The 20,889-nt window shown below is 45.4% G+C and overlaps 2 protein-coding genes across 3 annotated transcripts; one reads left to right on the plus strand and one right to left on the minus strand.

Annotated features, from left to right (window-relative positions):
* Nucleotides 1–353: 353 nt before the first annotated feature.
* LOC147888253 (uncharacterized) lies at nt 354–2,653 on the plus strand. 2 transcript variants are annotated; one of them, XR_015543159.1, is made up of 3 exons: nt 354–788; nt 1,027–2,069; nt 2,383–2,653. XR_015543159.1 is itself a non-coding variant. In XM_087393884.1 (2 exons), the coding sequence occupies exons 1-2, from the start codon at nt 481–483 to the stop codon at nt 1,907–1,909; spliced, it is 1,191 nt and encodes a 396-aa protein (XP_087250010.1). In that variant the 5' UTR covers nt 354–480; the 3' UTR covers nt 1,910–2,124. The 2 variants fall into 2 exon arrangements, 1 of the variants encoding a protein (XP_087250010.1); XM_087393884.1 differs by lacking the exon at nt 2,383–2,653 and having other exon boundaries at nt 1,027–2,124.
* Nucleotides 2,654–16,639: 13,986 nt separating this feature from the next.
* LOC147888254 (uncharacterized) lies at nt 16,640–19,292 on the minus strand. Its single transcript, XM_087393309.1, has 3 exons — nt 19,176–19,292; nt 17,068–17,313; nt 16,640–16,912 (listed from the first exon to the last, which is right to left on the minus strand). The coding sequence occupies exons 1-3, from the start codon at nt 19,290–19,292 to the stop codon at nt 16,640–16,642; spliced, it is 636 nt and encodes a 211-aa protein (XP_087249435.1).
* Nucleotides 19,293–20,889: the final 1,597 nt, after the last annotated feature.

Here is a 20,889-nt window from a genome sequence, read left to right on the forward strand (position 1 = left end):
CATACCCATGGCCAACTGTAAGGGGCCAACTGCTCGAAGCCTACATTGATAGACAATAGAGGAGCTTCTCGAGGGAATTGAGTGAATGCCCAAACCACTTCGAGCTTTCGAGAAGATGATGGGAATACAACTAGCTAAAACTTGCTCTCGCTAATACATCCCCTCTCATCTGTTAACAAGTGCATGTGGGCACTAACTCTCGTAGAGCACTTAGCCCCACCTAGCTAGGTACACGGTTGCCTCTTGTTCATCAAGCTCATGATGACGTTACAATGTGAAAATGTGTATTGCTACTTAAACCTCTTAAGGAGAGGGAGAGAGTGCTAATAATAAACCACGAAGTGCAAGCTAATAAACCAGCTTTGAAGGGTGACAAACGACGGAGGTTTTGTGTGTAAAGAGAGTCGAGGCTGCTCAACAAAAATTGAATTCCCTGCAGATCCATCGTGCTGCGTTGCGGCGTAGATCGATCGATCCGTCATGATGGATGCGGCAGCTGCTTTCGCCAACAGCAGCAACTTCAGCAAGCAACAGCAGCAGCAGCAGCAGCAGCAGCAGCAAATCAAGAGCAAAGACGCTCCGAGGAAAGGAGGAACAGCAGCAGGAGGGGGAGTCGCAGCATTCGCTACAACGGCAGCAGGGGGAGGCTTTTCCCTGAAAACGGTGGCCACAGCCAAGGATAAGGTGCCTCTCCTGTCGGACGCGGAGATTGCCCGCCAAGATGCCCACCGGGTTTGCAATCCCGACATCGACCGCCCTTTCACGTCCCTCGAGGATGCTTGCGAAAGGTCAAACTCACCCACTTTCCGGCCCCTTTTTCGCCAATGTCCCTTCTGGCCCCCCTTGGGCAACATGTACAACTATGTCGTAAGGTCATAGCAAGGCATTTCAATCACCTCAGAAGCAATGTTGAGGAATAGGCAGGCCAAACCTTGTGACTTGCAGTTTTGAAAATTTGCCGGCAGCCGAGCGAATCGTGTTTTGTCTTTTGGAGGTTATTTTCTGAAAGCTCCAGTTATTTTGCAGGCTTCTGCCCTTCCATGTCCTTGCAGATTTTGATGCGGACGAAAACGACAGATTTATGGACAGCACCGGCACAGTAATCAGTCGTTCGCAATTATGGAATGACAGCTTGACCGCTAAAATCAACGAGTTTAGGTCTACTCTGGAGAAGCAGATCGAGGCTTTTAATTCGATCTCCAAGCGAAGGGCCGACGGAGACATGCGAGCGGAAGAGAGATTGATGGTGGAACAGTTCCTTTTGCAAGACGAAAAGCAGAAATTGATCGATCTAAAAGTGGACATCGAGGCCAGAGAGAGAGCAGAGCGAGAAGCAGAGGCAAGAATGAAAGAGGCCATTGCTCAAGCGGAGAGGGTTCGTGCGGAGGCCCAAGCCCAAGCTCAAGCTCAGGCTCAGGCACAAGCCGAAGCACATGCGCGCGCAGAGGCCGTTCGCATGCAGCAGGTTCAAGCAGAGGCTGCCCGTATGCAGGTTCACGCGGAAGTAGCACGAATGCAAGCGCATGCGGAGGTAGTACGCCAGGCCCAGGCTGAAGCAGCCAGGATGCAAGCCCATGCTGAGACGGCCAGGATTCAGGCCCAAGGCGGAGCAGTGCGGATGCAGGTTGAACCCTATCACTTCGTGGGCTCCCAAATGCAAGGGGAAGAGAACACAGGCTTAGAAACTGGGTCTCAGGAACAAGATGGGATGGTGGATGAGATGCTAGACGATTGGGAGACTCTTGAGGAGGATGCCAGCGAGAGCAACCCAGATGATCTCTTCAACGACGATCAGGTCGGGGTCGATAGAGGCTTTCATGATATGGACTTGCTCACGACTAATACAATGCAAGGGGAGTGGAAAGAGGCAGGAGGGACACTCGATTTGAATTCTCTGAATTCAAGATGAAAATTCTGAACGCCCTTTTCCTTTGCGCTGCCAGCTGGAAAGGCATAAACAGTCTTACAATTATGCATCAACATGGTTTCTTTATTCCTCCTTGTGCTTTAAAATAGATCCACCAAGCCTCTTGGCCATCTTTCAGCTGTTTTTCATGATGTGCCACGTGGTATGTTGTCCCCTGCTCTGCAGCTTGCGATGTGAGTTGACATTCTGCTTTTTCTCTTTTCCCCTTGGCATACATCAGAAGCCTCTTTATAGGTAATAGAAGCTTGTATTATACTGCTGGAGTAACATTGAAACTGTGGAGTCACTTTGAACAATGAAAACCTGTTTGGCTCTATGTGGACAGTCTGTCGTTGTTCATGAGGTGTGCAAAGCTGTGAAAAGCTGCAAGTAGGAATATCCATGATAATTCGGTCTGCAGTGTTTAAGATTTAGGCTACTCGAGTTTATGATGCAAGATTTTTACTTCTGCTTAGGGGCACATTTAAGCACAGAGAGTTGGGGATTCGATTGATATGGAAACAGCCCTAGTTCTCACCAGATAATATCTGCCAATGCTATGCACAGAAAAATGTATTTGCACCAGTTTTGGCTCTTAAAATCTTCAGATAATGTGGATGAAGGTCCCTGGGAGTGAGCACGGTATGTTTCTGTATGGATCTTGAGGGAAAAGTTCAAGCTGCTGAATATGTAAAATATACTTAAGGATAGAGTCTTAGAATTTAACCACTCAGCCTTTTGCCGGATGGAAGATAAACACAGATCCATTTCTACATAATACTCTTTTGTATGATATAAAAAATGGGAGCAAATCTATCACCGGAAAGTCAATTTGATTGAGAATTTAAAACTACACATTAAATTGGGGTTCTGTGATTGACGGAATGCATGACCACATGGCCATCTCTTTTATAAATCTTGAAGTTAATGCTCTCAAATCTTGAACTCATTGCCACATTGACTTTGCTTGTGTTTTACTGTGAGCATATTCACGAAACTGTTTAAAATAAGAAATGTCAAGGTGTGCTCAAACTTTGGAGAAGAGGGTACTGTCAGCATATTGTTTGTATTTGATCACGTACAAAGGATTTATTAAATTGAGCAGCTTTTGTGGCGTGGAGCAGATTGTTTGCCTACACTGCTGATTTAGTATGCAACAGTATTCCTCGTTAACGAATTCTTAAGGTTTAGGATCAGAGTGGCTTGCTGATCTAAATGGTTGATGACCTGCTGAAATATAACTGAAGTAAATGGAGATGAAAATCTTCAAGGCAGGTGTAGCTTCGATGAAAAAAACCCGTATGACTACTTGGTTAGCCCTCTCATTCAGTGCGAACAGTCTGCCCTCATCTCTGGAGTTCTGAGAGAACTCAGTACAAAGGTATTTGAAAAAATGGATGTTGGATGCTCATGTGGATCTCTGAGGGATTATGCTTATACAATGGTTTACACCCACTGGCTGATGATTTCATTGGGGATGTCATGGTAGCTAGTCCCTGCGATTCATTACCGACGTTTCAGATTTTCAGCCTTGTGGCTGCCTATCGTGAGGCTAAAACTGCTTGTATTCATAGGATGAGTTTTGAGTTTGTGAAAGGTTTATCTAGATATATAACTAGAATGCTTGGCCAGCTGCCAGGTATATTGTAAGTAGCTAATAATAGGCCAGTTCATCGAATGGCTTAGAATGTGCCACATGGCTTCGCAGGATTTTAGAGTTTCATAAAACGCTCTAGTGTAGCTGGCCAAGTACAGAGAGAGAGATACATGAGATGATGCACAATTATTGTGCTTGGAGGTTAAACATGGTCTATGATGGGTGTAACATGCACCAAATGTTTGCTGACATGTCCAATGCATGCCCTTGTCATCTATTTCTACTGGCAGTGCGCATGTGTTTGCTTAATAGAAGAAGAGCAAATAAACATCAAAGAGAGAACACATGATAGCATTGCAACCTGCCCCCATCCTTCCCACCTAACTTCCGTGAAGCCAACCACAGGTCCTGTTCGTTGGCTCTCTTTTCTCTCTTCTACCGTCTCCCCTTTGGTCTGGCTATGCACTCTTGGGCAGCTAGCTTGTGTCTTGTGCTAGAGTCTATTATGCACCGCCTGTTGCAGAGGTTGATTCTATTGTATTAGAGACTGGAATACTAAGGGTGTACTTGATTTTGGAAGCTGATTAGTGCTTTCAAACCTCCCATTGTTCTCCTTTCCACGCATGCATTCCACTTGTACTTGTCCTCAAATTCCAGCCTGAGGTATTTTGTATGAGGTCATTACTTCCAAAGCCCCCCATTCGAGTGTAAAGACATCTGTTTATTTCAGGCTCCAGGTATGACACTTTGGTTTTGGCTTTGTTGACCTCATGCAGAGTATCTACAAAAGCTGCCCAATGTGTCCAGTTGTGTTTGTATGCCCCTCTTGTCTTTTGCAAAGACTACCATGTCGTCTGCGTAAATGAGCAATAGAAGGGCATACCCTGCAACCTGAACTCCTCCTCTGCTATGTGTTCTCATCCAATCTTCTACTTTGTCAATGAAAAGGCCAAAGATAGCTCCTTGGTTGACCCCTATGTCACTGCTTATAATGACCTTTTCCTTGGAGCATGATACGGTTTTACGGGGAACTGTGTCAAAAGCCTTCTTGAAGTCTAAAAAACAGCATAAAGTGCCCTTTTCTTAATTTTGACTCCCTCTATTGTGGCTCGTATTGCGAGTAAGTGACCCATTGTTGAATGCTTGGGGTGGAACTCTTGAAGCTATACTAGAAGGGAGGTAACCTGTCGATGTGGAGCCCCAAGCGCTTAAACCATTTGCATGTGCATGTAGACCAACACCTCTAGTCACCCTTTGCCGCTGGTGTCATGGATGAGGACAAGGCCAGCCAAGGAAGCCTAAGTCGCCTTGTGGTGCATGAGCCATATTGTCTAATGCTGTAGAGATATGTGGTAGCCTGAAACGTTGCATCGGGTTGTAGTGGGGATTAGAAGGGAGGTAACCTGTCGATGTGGAGCCCCAAACGCTTAAACCATTTGCATGTGCGTGTAGACCAACACCTCTGGTTACCCTTTGCCGTTGGTGTCATGGATGAGGACAAGGCCAGCCAAGGAAGCCTAAGTCGCCCTGTGGTGCAGGAGCCATATTGTCTAATGCTGTAGAGATACGTGGTAACCTGAAACGCTGCATCGGGTTGTAGTGGGGATGCTCCAAACTCCACAAGTACTATCTGTTGTGGGCCTAAAGGCTTACTACGGATCATTCGTGAAGGCATGAAAATGTGAAACCTCTTAACTCGAGTCCAAATTGTCTCTGATAGGTCTAGCCCCCAACAAGGGCTGCCATACATACGTGTTGATTGGACCAAAGAATCAAAGAGAAGGGCTTTGGTCCGGGGGTCCTGGAAGTGAGAATGAAAGCATTGCCGCTCAAGTCTGGCCAGTGCAGCATAACCCTTGCTCAGTCGGGCCTGTAATGCTGGTCACATTGTGAAGATTGGGCTGGAGAAGACGACCCCCAAGTATGTGTAGGATGCAACTACCTCCACCGGCAACCCATCCAAGGCGAAATGCTCTCCACCGGCAACCCATTCCTTATTTGGCAGATGAAATGCCATTTGAATAATGATATGCCCTCCATGAGGTACTCTTTGCTTTCTATATTCATCCATTGATTGATTTCTTGTTTCTGAAATCCATTTTCGGTCTTGGAATTTCGGTTGCATTTCCTGCGTAACCAGATTTGTGACATCTCCCACATTGCGGGATATCTGCAGCCTGTATTCCCCACAGCTCTATCCATTTGACCCCTTCTTTGTGCCATCCCATGTTTTGTGGCCTCCATTGTCCTGGGTTGGATCTTGTTTGGCTCCATTTTCTCAAGCTTGTTGAGGTAGACTATGTACTAGCACATTGCTTCCCTTTCGAGAGGTGTCATCCATCTCTGTTCTAACAAGAGAAATCGTTTGTGCGCTGTCTCTATTCTTTTCCAATATGCCTTGGAGAGTCTGGGTGCCCATGTGGGGCATCCATAGAGAACCACCATTTGTATGATGTAATGAAGGGGAAAAGGGCCAAGTAAGAGGCCCTTTAGGTGGAAAATGTGGAAGGACTGTATAAGTCCCCATCCACCCCCTACTATGTACTTTTTGATGTGACATCTAATCTATCTACTCCCAACTCCTTCCTCCTACGTGCTGCCTACACTCTCTCTCCCTATCTCTCTTCCCCTCACTCCTTCTCTCCCTCTTCCTCTCCCTCTACCCCCTTTCCCTCCTATCTCTCTCTCTCTCTCTCTCCTCATTCTCCTCCCCTCTCTTGCCATCTGTGGCCTTCACCAATTCAGCCCCTATCCCCCTTCATTTCATTGGTATTAGAGCCTCTGACCCTGGCACCCTTGCTTTCCCTTTCACGTAGTACACTAATATGCTGGTGAACCCGACGTGACAAGTAGAGAGGGAAAGTGCTTCGCCAAGCAACTCTTCTAATCTGGAATCAGTGCTGCCTTTTCTACATTCACCAAGCAGCAGACAAAGTTGTTGGAGTCCAAGGACAGAGAAGATCCTGGTGCCCAAAACTCAGCGAATCCTAATGCCACACCCTCGGCAACGGAGGCCTAGCGGGAAGCAAACGAACAGTGAGGCCTCACAGCAAATCAACTATCCCTTGACCTCAGAGCGAATCACTATCCCTTGACCAACTGGTCTGTGCGATAAAGCTACTGGTCAATCAACTGCCCCTTCCTCGTCCTTCCCCGATGCCCAACCAATCAAAAGCAACTTGTTCGTTTAACCAGCTAGTCACGAACCAGTTCCGTCTCCAGCTGGCTCGTCTCCTCTCCATGAGTCTCAAACTCCATCAGCCTGAGGCCCTTAGCCGGCATCCCTCTGTCTCCAATCGCCACTCGTGCTCGTGCCAGGAATCCGTAAGCCCTTGTCGTTGCCCTTATCGTCATTGTGCCACCCTGCGCCGCCCATCCTCACCGCGTTGCAAACCTTAGCCTCTAAAGCTTACCTAGGTAAGGCTAACAGTGGGTTAGTTGGTGGGTTAGGTTAATAGTTAGGGTGTGGTTTAGGTCTTGTTAGGTCTAACTAGTGAGTGGGGTTGGGTTAGTTTGGTTAGGTTTAGGTTTAGTTAGTTGGGCTAGGTTAGGTTAGTACTAACTAGGGTTAAACGATCAAGTTAGGTTATCTTAGGTCCATGTCCTAACTATCTTACGAGTCTTTAGGTTAGGAGTCCTAAGTGTCCTAGGTGACTTAGGGAACCCCCCCTCCCCCCCCCCTTCCAAACAAAGAAAAAAGGGGGCTTCCCACAGTCCTATTTTGGCTTGTTCGAGCCCCATTTTGAAGCTTCTTCGACGACCTTTCTCTCGAGCCTCTCCATTGACTTTTTTCGTGGTCCCACACACTATCTCAGGTACTCATTACAACCTGGATTTGCTATCCATTTCTCCTTGCCTACATTCGAGCTCCTCTCTATAGGGCCAGTCACCATGCCACCGAAGCGTGCCCCTCGTGATATAGTGCATGACAGTGATGAGGCTTCTTAGCATGAGCAAATGCCTGTCACAGTGGTTGCATCCATTGGTGGTACAGAGGTTTCTTCCACTCAGCCTCTCTCTCATGCATCCCGAGAAGCACAGGCAGCGTAGACAGTTTTTGGATGCCTTTTCCTCTATGCTCCAGGGTGCTTTCCGCTAGATAGGATAGGAGTTCAGCCAACAACTTACCATACCATAGCCATGGCTATGCAAGATACCGTTCTTGTCATTGCTATGTTGGATACAGCCCAGATGGGACAGCAGATCACATTTGCCATTGCTATGCAGGATAAGGGTAAGCAGCCTACACCCCAACAAGAGGACCACTCAGATAGTCAGGATGTTTTGTTTGCTCCACACATGGTTTTAATGGCAGATGCCCGACGTGCCTATGAGCATCAGTCTTCTTGACCGTTGCATGTACCCCAGCATGGGGATTATCTGGACTTAGATGATGCATTTTTTGTGCCATAGAGCACTTTCTTGCAGGATGTCAGGCCATCTTTTGGCTCATAGCTTTTTGCATTTATGTAGGCTTAGCCGTCTCTTTTGGGACGACCCGTTGGTGTGCATCTGGTTAGTGCTCCTTTCACCGCATCAGCGAATATGCTTGGAGCTGGCTTGGATTTATATGGGAGCCCACGCCCCTAGAAGAGAGGTCAGTCCTCTTCTCAACCCTTTGGTATGCCCTCATTTCGGAGAGATGCATTTGGCAGAGAGACTCAGCCAGGGGTTCATGCACCTATCGCTCCGCCAATGAACTCATATAGCTAGACGCAGCCAGTGCATCACATGGCAGCAACTACTACACAACAGGGGGTTAGTGGTGGGCAACAAGCCACTTTTGATGATATGCTGGCAAATTCTTTGCGTTCATATAAGGCCCTACCTAAGGCCATCAAACTTGAGATGTCCTTTGATTATGTGAACCTCAAGCGTGATGATGCCCGCACTTCCGGAAGTTACACACATAAGAATTATGCAGCCAAGGATATCAAGGAGAAACTCATAGTGCATAAGCTCAAAGGGGACATTGGCACACCTAATGAGCTGGAGGAGTGGCTTACGAAGTTGGAAGATTATTTCCGCTTCTACCCAAAGCAGGATGAGGATCGCATAATCTTTGCAGGTATGCACATGCAGGACTATGCACATACTTGGTGGCGTTATATGAGGGACTCGCCTTAGAGGCGAGCCACATGGAAAGAGTACAAGGAGTTGATGAACCACATTTGTATCCCCGCTCATACTGGAGCAATATCTGGCTGAATTCTATGCATTATCGCAAACCGGTACTGTCCAAGAGTACTTGCAGCGTTTTTGGAGACTTTCCTTGTTTGTATAGGATGTATCTGAGAGAGGGAAGTTGCTGCGTTTCATCCAAGGATTGAGTCCTTCTCCAGCTGCAGATGTGAAGGCACATAACCCTCAAACAATTGATCGTGCAACCCAATTGGTAGAGGTATTTGAGCCCAACTATGCCAGCAAGTATAAGATGATAGCGGGCAGCGCATATGGGAATGCAAATGAGGCTGAGAAGAAACCTAAGGTGACTGATTGGCATGAAAGAAAAATCAGCAGCAGCACCATTTTCGAGGTTTCCCACTGTTACAGGCAGCAAGATGCCATATGCTAAGCCATACAGGTCATTTGATGCTAAGCCAAGTAATGAAAAATCAGAATTTAAACAACACACCAGGGCTATTATGGACAGCAGAAAGCGGGCAAACTTATGCTTTAAGTGTGGTGAGAAGTGGACTCTTGAGCATTAGGAAGTTTGCAAAATGCGCAACAGTGCTACTGCCAAACTCAGCATGATTATTGAGATATCGGATGATGAGGATTTAATGGATGCTTCTGAGACTTTGGATGCCACTCATGATGATTCAAAGGGTGCACAGGTTGTGGAAGAAGCTCCAAATGTTGGAGCCACGAAGGGGGCTGATTTCCCCTTTGATCCTAGTGGCACTAATGAACATAATATGCATGGTATACAAACCGATGACACTCAGTCCACATGTAACATGCGAGGCCGTTGGCCTAAAGTCTTTCATGTGGAGCATCAGGTTGCTACGCCTTTTCTTGCGTGAGAGGATGCAAATGGAAATGCTTCTGTGGACGAGGAGGAGATCTATTAGGATGCGCAACAAACAATATATGCTATCTCTTTTCATGCCTTGACGGGTGCCAAAAGTGCTGAAACTATCAGATTGAAAGGACAAATTAATGGCAGGACTGTTGACATTTTGTGGATAGCGGTAGCACTCATAGTTTCATCAATTCTAAGACGTTATAGGTGGGACTGATTGCTACTGAGATTGATCATGGGCTGAGGGTAATTTTGTTGCCAAGATGCAAGGATCAAGCTCTTTGAGGATTATGATTGTGTTGGGGATCTCTTGGCACTAGATATGGGCCCAATAGACGCTGTCCCGTGCTGCGATTGGCTAAAATCTTTGGGTAAAATCAGCATGGATTTAAATGCCCTATCACTCAGGTTTGTCCACAAGGGTAGAACTGTAGCATTGCATGGCATTGCCACTCCTAAATTGCAGGTCATTTCAGCAAGGCAGGTGGCCAGAGAGCTCAGGAAGGAGCATGCCCTCTACGCATTGAATGTGTCAGTATCTCAGGGGGGGTAGCATTCCCCGTGTTGAGGATTGTGATATGCAGCAGTTGCTATCGGAGTTTGCTGATGTATTTGCTGATATGCCATCCCAATTGCCTCCCAAGAGGGATGTGGATCATGCCATTGTTCTAGAGCCTGGCAGTAAGCCCCTAAACAAAGCCCCATACCGTCTATCTAAGGTTGAGCGGGAGGAAGTGGCAGTACAGGTGCGGGAATTGCTTGAGAAGAACTTCATCTCTCATAGCACTTCTCCTTTTGCCTCTCTGGTGCACAAAGGGCAGGCAGATAGGGCCAGGAAAAGGGCTGCAGAAGAGAGGGGATACATGGTTGGCAGCAGCAGGAACTGGGCAGCAAATACTGTGACCAGAGTGGTCGGGTACCAGCAAGTACAGAGGGCCTGGAGGCTGCAGCAGGGCTGGAGCAAGACCCAGCACAAATTGGCCTATCACAAGCCTTACAAAGGCAGCAATAGGATGGCAGACCTGTCTGCTGGTCGGGTATTTTTTGGACCAGTTTGTGGGGAATATCTCTTCCAAAGATTTATTTGTTATCGTGGTCAGCATTTCTTTTGCTTCGTCCCCTTCCCATGTCAACCTCTCTACTACTAAGCCTTGTGAGTTCGGAGCCATCCCGTTGGCTAACTTCCTCAATCCTCTCTCCACGTCTTCTTCTATATGATGCCATCTATAGCTTTGATGGAGATACTCTAGGTGCTCCTCCCTTCTCTGTCCCTTTTGACGAGTTCGTAGATAAACTGTATTATGTCTTCCGATGTTGCTTTCCCTGTCTGATATTTGTTTCCATGTAGTTTCTGGAAAATCTTTATGGGGTTTTTCTTGAGCTCTTCAAAGTGCTTAAGCTGTTTGTGTCTTAGGAAATCTCTCTCTTGCCTTTATTTCTTTTCCTTTGTGTTTGCCGTTTTCCATTATTTATTTGCTGTTTTGCAGGCTTAGTGTTTTACAGGGCATGCCTGTATTCCTCCCCTTGCACTTTTTGAAACATTATGGGCTGTTTTCTGCAGTATATCTGTCATGCATTTTCCATTCCCTGGCAGGTGTGAGGCATTGGGCACTGTAGGATTGCCTTTTCTAGTTCCGTACTATTCTGACTGTACAACCCTGTGTGGCTGCTTTATGTAGATTATTTACTGACTGGATAGCAGGGCAAACGCATGCTTACCTGGGTCTCATTGTGCTTGCGAGTCCTCCAAGGTTCAGTCGCGACGGGGTGCTCCAGGTCTCCAAGGTCTCCAATGGCCAAGAGTTCTCCAAGGTCTCCAAGATCTCTCCTTCATGAGTCCTCACAATCCCACTTCCCATGGTGGAATTTCCTATGTATGCTCTTTTAATGTCCTCTAACACCAAGGAGCATGTGATCTGAGATAGCATCAATCCAACACTGCCTCCCTTGGAACTATAGAGGATATATCAGTATTCTTAACATAAATAGGAGGATTGGCTATGGGTCTCAATTTGTAGACACAACCTAAGACTGCAAAGGTCCCCGAGGGGAGGTGTGTGTGTGTGTGAAGGAGATACCATCGAGTAAGTTGCTTCACATTTGAGATGGTACTCTGAGGTTGTAGTAGATGGTCTGACAATAAAACAAGAATCATCAAAAGATCATAATTTCTCGTTTGACGAGAAGGGAGGAGAGCGTGTGTGTGTATTTCTGTGGATAATAGAGAAGGGTTGGGGTGAGGATGTGTAAGTGAAAAAGTGTGTGTGTGTGTGTGTGTGTGTGTGAAAGTAAGATAAATTATTAAGCGAACTTAATGTGTGTGTGTGTGTGTGGAAACCTTGTAAAGAATCCTATTTGGGCCATGATGTGACTAGTGGATGTACTTCATCAGTGATCAACTTGGGTAGATTGAAGCTCTTGGTCATTTCGATAAAAAAAATGTCCTACTTAGTTTTTTTGTACTCAGGACTTACCAGGAGCGGCTACTCTGCAATGGCCTATGTGCCTTTATCCCACCCTCGTATCTCGAGGAAAGGGCTCATAAATAATAAGTGTGTCTCTCTAGTACTTGGAAAAAACATCTTCCCTCCATGTCGATAGTGTAGGTATTTAGTGTTACTATGCTCTCTACTGGTGGTTCCAAGAGAAGACGTGCAGGGATGACAATATGGCATGAAAAGTATCTACGCCTGTAATAGAGAATTGCCATAGCAGCCTCATGATTTCCGCATACACACGCGTGTCCATCCCTTCTCATTTAAGGAATATTACACCAACGTACGAGTCAAGCATCACTCCTAATATTCCACCTTGTGTGGCAGTCGGTTCCTGATCTGCGGGCTGACCTGTGTACTTGCTGTTGTGGGCTGCAGAGCTGCCATGCCCATGACAATTGGATCTAGCTACACTCAGCTTTGCTTATTGTTTTTGTGCTCACATTAATGATCACATGTGCAAGTTCTTGTGTGAGTTTACATGAGGTGGATTCCATACGTGAAATAATTCAGCCCATGGGCTATTTAGTGATTTAACGAATTATTCTGCATCTCGTTTTGAAAGTCGACATGCTCTATGCGATTGAGATGCTTCACACATCTGTAGCGTTTCTATACCTACTAGAATTTCTACACCCTTCAAATAATATCCCAACACTTTCATACTAGGCCTTGGGGGGGAATGTTAGTGTATTAGGCAGTGAACCTTGTCTAGAAATGTAAAGTACTAGCTTGATCACTCATATGTTCACCAGATAGGACACTTGAAATTCTAACAATTTGTCAAAATGTGGGCCAAAGTTGTGAGCCTACGTTATTTTACTTGTTCTAGGCCTAATGTTAATTGGTGCATAGGTAAAGGGGTCATGGGACATGGTTTTAAAGAACTAATGATTTCTAGCTATATTCTTTTCTGTAGATGGCTTTAAAGTGCTCATTTGTGTAAATCTGAGCACTAGAGCTCTAGATACAGGCTCATCAAGGTTAGAGTATTGTTAGATTGCTGCATGGTATTACTGTTGGAGGTCAACATCTCCTGATGTCACCCAGAGAGACAGGGCCTTGCTTGTAGGTGTGCCTGTCCAGGGTAGATGAGTGAGGGCCTGTGCTGTGGGTGTGCCTGCCCCCCGTGAGAGTAGGACTGTGTGGCTACCCAGTGCCTCTTGCTGGTTCATGTGTTGCCATGATGGCCATGGAGGATCCCGGGAGGGGTGCGGATATGTGGGCATGTCAGCCAGTGGCCTAGAGTATATGGGAGCATTTGGTGTCTGAACCTCTCCCATGAAGAGGGTTTCATGGAAGTCTAGATGCGGTTGTTGGATCCCAAGAAGTCTTCGTTGATGCAGGACCACATCAACAAGTTACAAGAACTTCAGCAGGAGATTCTCCAGGCAGGGAAGCAAATATCATCCGAGGACATGGCCATAACTCTGCTGTCCCAGTTCTCCTCTCAGTATGGGGCCTTCTATTCGTTGAGTTGACCTGGGAGGAATTGGTCCCATGGTGCTTGACCAAGAGGAGCGCTTTGTAGATCGTACCTATGAGATTTAGCCTGAGGCTTTGGCAGCTGAGCAAAGATGCAGAAAGCAGTTGACAGCTGAGGAACGAGAAGCACTCAAGGCATCTCGTACGTGTAACCGTTGTGGCCAATTGGCTGCCAGCAGTGTCCCCAAAAGAACGTTGATGGGGCCCTGTAACCAGTTAGCTAATAGAGTTACTGCCGCGAGGACGTATAGTCCAGTCTTCTAGTAGCACGAGGCAGGCGCTGCCAGCGGGACCTACCAATCAAGTGTGATGGGAAGGGAGTCATTGATTGAGGCAGGCTTTCAGGCAGGACCTCGAGCCACAAGTTGTTCCCGCTGACTCAGGTGGCAGTATGTTATCTGTATGTATTATGTTTGGACGTTGTGACTTGGCAGATCCAGAGGGGGTCTCCTAGTGTTTAGCTGTAGCTATTGTCTCATGTGTTGGAAATCGGGATGGGTCAGCAGATTGCCAGTGCGGGAATTCAAACATAGTTGATTGATCCTTGTGAGCTGTTATATGCCCGTTGTCATTGGAGCACTGAAGTTCATCGATCTTGTGACCATGTACCAGTTTGGACTTGAGAGGGGGCTTCAGAAGGGCATATAGGTGCCCATGCAGGGAAGCAGACCTTGTACCGGTGGTGGCAGTATCAGTTGGGTTATTGTTCAAGTACCTTCTGTTGGTGTGATGTACCAGTACCAGCGGTTGGATTGTTGTACCAGATGACCCAATGTACCAATTCCAGACCAAAGGAGTGTACCTAGCCCCTGTGGCCTGGGAGCAACAGTTCTAGGATTCCAGTGATTGTGTAGAGGCAGTTCATGCCAAGAGGGAGCTTCTTCGATAGTACCTGTGGCGGTCTTCAGCGATGGAGTATCACACTAGGCTGGTCGGCCCTACTACAGGGGGTCGGCCCCCTTCTATTTCAGCTGACTAGGGAGGGGAGGCTGCCTATATATAGGCCCCCCTTTCTCCTTGTTTTGCATCACTTGGTGGAGCAGCATAGCCAGCCCAGTAGAGCAGTTCTTGTGTGCCTCCAGTGGTTGAGGTGGTTTAGCTGTCCGGTGGAGCTCTCGAGCAGCCTGTTGTGCAGAGGTTTTCCCCCAGTTGTAGTTGGGCTTTCGCCAAAGATCACGTGCAGTTCTCTTGTGCCTTTCTCTCCTTCTCAGTGTGGTGTGCGTGAGGAATGCTCTCTCTCTCTCTCTCTCTCTCCCCCCTCTGTTCATTTCCGCTGCACTTCTCACAATTACTCCATTTACATATTCTATTCTAGTGTTGGGATGCCACGTGTTATATGTACGACTATCCCATATATACGACTATCCCATAAGCCTATCTGCTATTTGTCCACAAGTGAGCAATCATTTGCTTGCTCTGCAAGTCATTGGATTTTTACCGCTCTCTAACCCTCAGATCCTTTGCCTTGACCCATGGAATTAATTGCACTGAAGTGTCCTTTACAAATTTAATGAGCTTGAGGCCAGGTCAGTCACCGTAAATTCCTTGAAATTGGAAATTCACGTCCCCATGACAGAGCCCCCTCTTGAAACACATCAATTGTCCTCATTTGTTGGTTCAAAACGACATGTATAAAAAATTTAAAAATGAAAATACTGAGTGGTAGACTGTCAATATTACAGGTATCTGTTCAAATATGTGTTTGAAACATCAGGAATGCATTATAAACGGAAACTGACAGTGACTAGTACATTGATCTAGAAGTCTCGCGGCAAATATGCCGTCAGCAAGTGGTACCTGAAGTGAGACCGACAGTGTCACCAAGCGACCTCTAAATATCAAGACCAAGGGAGAGGTGCTACCCTCCTCTTGAGCATCAGGCAATGCTCCAGACACACGCTCTGTTGAGCGTGAATGGGCCCCAACCGGAGTCAGCTCAAGCTAAAATGCCTCTAGGTAGAGCCGTAACAATTGAGATGAATCTGCCAGTTCACCCTCCATCCAATTCGCATCAATAGCTGAATAATCTTTGAATTTAACTAGATAGCGACGGATAACTCTACCTTTTACCTTGTGTTCCTTGTGTGTCAGAGTCTGTTCAGGAAGGAAGATTTCATCCAATTCTTCAACTTCAGGCTGTTCTTTAGGAGGCATATCCTCTGGTACCTCTCTCTAAGATGGTTTCAAAAGACTCACATGGAACACATTGTGAATCTTCCAATGATTCGAGAGCTTCTGGTTGTAAGCTACGTCATCGATCTGTTGCAGAATCTAATTTGTTGCAGAATCTAAAAGGGACCGTAGTACCTCATACCAAGCTTGTCTTTCCCCTTCTTTTTCAGTTGCCGTTCTTTCTGAAAGCCTAAGAGAACCCAATTGTCTTCTTTGAATTTCAGCCCACAACGGTGACTATTAGCGGCTCTCTTTTGCTTGTCTTGAGATCTCTGGAGAGCGATCTTGATTTTCTTGTAAGCCTCATCTAAGTTTTCCACGAATTTATCAGCTTCAAAATTTTTTTTTTGGGTGTGCAGAATGGGCGGACCTTTCTTGTATCCTTCTACAATCTCGAAAAGAGCCTTTCCTGTAGAAGTATGAATCGTGTTGTTATAGGCAAAGTCAATGAGTGGCAAGTATTGCTCCCATTTTGCATAGTGCTCCAAAACATAGCACTTTAAGAGATAAAGGGCTGTACCATTGGCCTCCTTGGATTGCCCGTCAGACTATGGATGAAACGAGGATGATAAATTTGGAGTGGCCCCATATTTTCAAACAATCCTCTCTAGAATAAACTTGTCATCCGTGGGTCCTTGTCACTGATGATAGATTGTGGCATTCCGTGGTATTTGAAAACATGAGACATGAAAAGCTTTGCCATTTGGTCTGCTGAAATTTTCTTCCTCACCGGAATAAAATGAGCCTGTTTACTGAACGCAAATGATGGTCCAGATACCATCATGACTTGACAGTGTACGAAGTTCATAGCAATGCTTTGCCACGGTCTATCTGGAATGGGGAGTGGCTGTAATAGTCCAAGGGTTTTCTGCCTGTCATGCTTCACTTTCTGGTAGGTGATGCATGTCCTGATATACGCCTTAACATCACATTGCAAAGTTGGCCAATAAAAGTGCTCAATAGCATAAGGCAGAATATGACTCTCTCAATTGCTTTGTGACACACAAACGGCCATGCATCAACAGAAAACCATCTCGATTAGCATAATGATCATTACTTTGTCCCTCAGACAACTGATCATATATCCGTTGCTCTTTCATGGCATCCAATTCATCATGATAGTCAATAGAAATAGCAGAAACATGTAGTTTCTTGGATACTGCATTCGGCACTGACCTACTAGAAAGTGCATCTGCAACCACGTTCTTGTTCCCAGGATCATGCACAATCTGAAAATGAAACATAGACAAAAAAAAGGCCTAGTGCATGTGCTTCTCAGATATTTCCTCTGTGTGAGAAAATACCTCATGAAGAATGATCCGTTTGAACATAAAAAATCAGCAGCCAACAATTAGTGCTTTCACTAAGAGAGAGCATGAATTACAACAGCAAGCATCTCTTTTTCATAAATCTGAAAATTTATTTCCGTGGGTTGCAACACCTTGCTCTCATAAGCAATGACCCTTCCATCCTGCATAAGAACTCCTCCAATGCTGTTGCCACATGCATCACACTGGACATCGAAGGGCTTTCTCAAATCTGGCAAGATTAGGACATGGTCAGACCACAACTTTTCTTTCAGCTCTTCAAAAGTTGCACGTTCTTTAGAAGTCCAGCGAAAAGATACTCTCTACTTTTGCAAAGCATGCAGAGGTGAAGCAATCTCAGCAAAGTAACGAATAAATCTCCTGCAGTACGAGCATAACCCAAGAAAGCTCCGTACTTCATGGATGTTCCTGAGTGGTGGCCAATTCTTGATTGCTTCAACCTTCACAACATCCCGTCTTTGGTGATGATATGCCCAGGAAAACGAATTTTTGGCATGAACAATTTACTTTTCTTCGTATTAATGACCAACTTATGTTTTCTCAACTCCTCAAACACGACTACCAGACACTTTCGATGCTTTGCTTCATTTTTTGAGAAAACAATGAGTCATCGAACAATGTGCCCACAAAGGGCTTATGTTCTCTAAAAATCCTGCCCATCATTCGATTGAATGGGGCGGGAGCATTGGTTAACCTGAATGGCATGACAAGATACTCATAAGGCCCAAAAGTGGTCCTAAAAGCCATCTTGTGCACATCTTCCGATCGTATGCGGATCTGATGAGACCCGCTCTTCAAATCAATGCGGTTGAAAATGGAAGACGCCTCAACAGTGTTTAGAATGTCATGGAATGGAAACCTATACTTCATTGTGATCTTGTTAAGTGCACGGTAATCGATACACATTTGCCAAGATCCATCCTTCTTTTGCACAAAAAGGATGGGTGAACAGTACAGGGAAGAACTGGTCCGAATCAACCCTTTTTGCAGCAATTCATTTACCTGGTTTAATATTTCTTCCCATTGGGCTATGATGACCTTGTACGATGGTATATTTCAAGGGCTACTACTTGGCATAATGTCTATAGCATGGTCTTTAGGCCTCTTGGGTGGGAGTTCCCTTGGTAAAGACTCAGAAAAACAATCTTGAAACTAAAACGAGAAATTTGTCCGCTCTTTATCCAACCCGGAAAGAGGCAGCTGATCATCATCTCTCTCTTTTTCTTTGGTAAAAATCAAATACGCAAAAATATCCTTTTTCATTAATAATGAAGTAATTGCAGAAGCAGATACAACCGAAATGGACTCTCCTTTGAGTTTTACATCAAGCACACGAGTCTTTCCCCTGTGAGTTAGGCTAGCTATTTTATTGAAAGTGTCAACAATAGCCCGAAGACAATAACACCATGGAATGTGCAAAAGCACGTCACAACCATTCAAAGGCATGATGTAAAATTCTTCAGTATCAAGATAACTTTGAATATGAAGACGCAGCTTCTCAATGATTGGGGTGATGGATGTACTTAGCCCTGTAGCAATCATGTTTGCTTGTGCAAGTGAACCCATTTCCTTTGGGTGTATACCCAGTTTTCGTGCTAACTCAGGAGAAATAAAATAGAGCGGACTGATCACGAACTTTACCCCAAGCTCTACAAAGCTCTGTATCATCTTCCTATTTCTTATCAATGATCATGTCAAGCACAAGGCCAGTAGATGGCTTTTGCTTCTTGCTCTTTTGATCAGCTTTGGGTTCCACCTTCTGTTCATCTTTATCCTCCAAAGGATGTTGTCTTTTCTTCTTGTGCGGGCATTGATGCAACTGATGGCCCTCTTCTCTGCAGTACAAACATCTATTTTTCTCCCTAAGGACTTGTTTCTCCTCCATCAATTTGGTAGGCCGTGATCTGAGAACACACCGCTGTCCTGCAACCAAAGGAGCTCTTGAGGGTCTACCAAATGTTTCCTTCTATTTGAACTCTTCCTTCCTTTTGAACTCCTCTCTCCTTTTGAACTCTTCTCTCTTGCTACCCTTAAAACCTCTGGTCCTGCCCTGTAGCAAAGCATAAGGTGAAATGGCATTCTCGATCAACTGAGACATGTTAGAAACCAACTTCATGCAAAAGTCTTGAATTTCCTTCAGCAATCCACATCAATATTTCTCTACCTGCTCAGATAATGGAACATACTGATAGGAGCTAACTGGCAACAGGGCTTCCCAGAATTTCTTGTTATATTCTTCCAACTTGAGGCAATTCTCAGCATCCAATTTATGCCAAGCCATCATGATGTCAACCTCAAATGTGGTGGTCAACTATGCAGCTGAAAAGACCTGCTTAATCTCCATCCACGTGGTGGGTGCTCTCCCCTACAAGAGAAGATTTTTCCACCATTGCAAAGCATGTCCATTCAAGAAAGTGGCAGCTTTTTGAATTTTTGATGACTCCGTAAAATTCCCACCTGAGTATGCTGCATCAAGCTGCATCAAACTGCTGAATAAAAGTAAGAGCTTTTAACCTGTCTTGACTCCCATTAAAAGTATCAAATTTTACAGCTAAACCACCCTCTTTATAGTCACTCAGCTTCCCCTTAGGTGTAAGATTATCATATGCACATGGCTGTAAATATGGGGGTTGCACAATATTACCAAGATTTGTGACACTCTGTCCACTACTTACAGTAGGATTGACCATATGTGGTCCCATTGCATTCATTCCAGGCATTCCCATAAAATTTTCCATCATACCAGGCATAGCAGTTTGTATTCCTGGCTGCATCCCAATGTTACCATACATCATTATAGGCATCATAGCCAGCATAACTCTGAACATCTACCCCCAATAGCCTTGCATGCTAGGCTGAAATCCATAAGGGAAATTTCCATGCATCCCCATGCTATCCAACCATCGCTTGAAACATTGAACCTCCTCCAAAGTAACCTGTGGGCATAGAAGATGGAGGGAAAGTCTATTGTCTGAATCGAAAAATGGAAAGCTCTGGGGATTTCCACCCATACCTGATGTAGGAGGCATTCCATCAAGCTGTTGAGTCTTCTTCTTCTTCTTCTTCTCAGGCTTCAAAGGAGCATTTACCAATTGTGCAAAGCGTGGATCTTGCATCAACTGTGCCAAATTTTGAGCAGTTCCCTGTAATTGTGTCCTGAATTGTTCATCTGCATTTGGCTCCTCAACCTCTTCCTCTTCATGAATAACGAGAACCCTTGGTGGCATGCTCCAATTGAACGGGCTCTTCTTCATCTTCCTCCCACCATGTAGTATAATCAAAAAACCTTGATTTCTCCTTAGCATCAATGCTATGTGCCATGGAAGAAAACTTCTCTAGGCTGCAATTTTATTGTAGCAACTAGTATTTGTTGTCTTGCCCTAAACAGTACCATGGGTTCACCCTCTTGAAGAAGATGGCAATATCCTGGCAATGGAACCGCTGTAATCGGCCTTCGGAATCTCCAAAGGGCAGTGAGCAATTAATGACCAGCAAATACTTGATTTTCAGCCACTTAGAACTTTCCACAGTAAAACAAGTCAACTTAGAAAACAACACTTGAGAGCTAGATTGCCCCCATCCTGCACCAGACAGCAGATTGGCCCTAAACTTAGCGACCCTTTCGGTATTTCTTTATCTTTTATTTGAAAGGTGCTCAAATACAAAGAAAGCACTATCGTGCATCAGCCCAAAGATAGCCAACTGAACAATTCATTCACAGGCATGCTTGTCCTGCTATGTAATCACAGAAAAGGAATCCGAGTCCAGTGCAGCATTCCATGGCAACCCTTCTTCCAATTTTGACTGAGGTTCTAACTTGGCAGCTCTAATACCCTCTAGGGGAGTCTTGGTAGGAGAGAAATCACCCAAATCTATCT

The sequence above is a fragment of the Dipteris shenzhenensis genome, chromosome 22 (assembly GCF_047967505.1).
Source record: "Dipteris shenzhenensis isolate YYH24624 ecotype China chromosome 22, Dip_SZ_1.0, whole genome shotgun sequence".
In the NCBI taxonomy this organism is placed as follows: Eukaryota; Viridiplantae; Streptophyta; class Polypodiopsida; order Gleicheniales; family Dipteridaceae; genus Dipteris; species Dipteris shenzhenensis.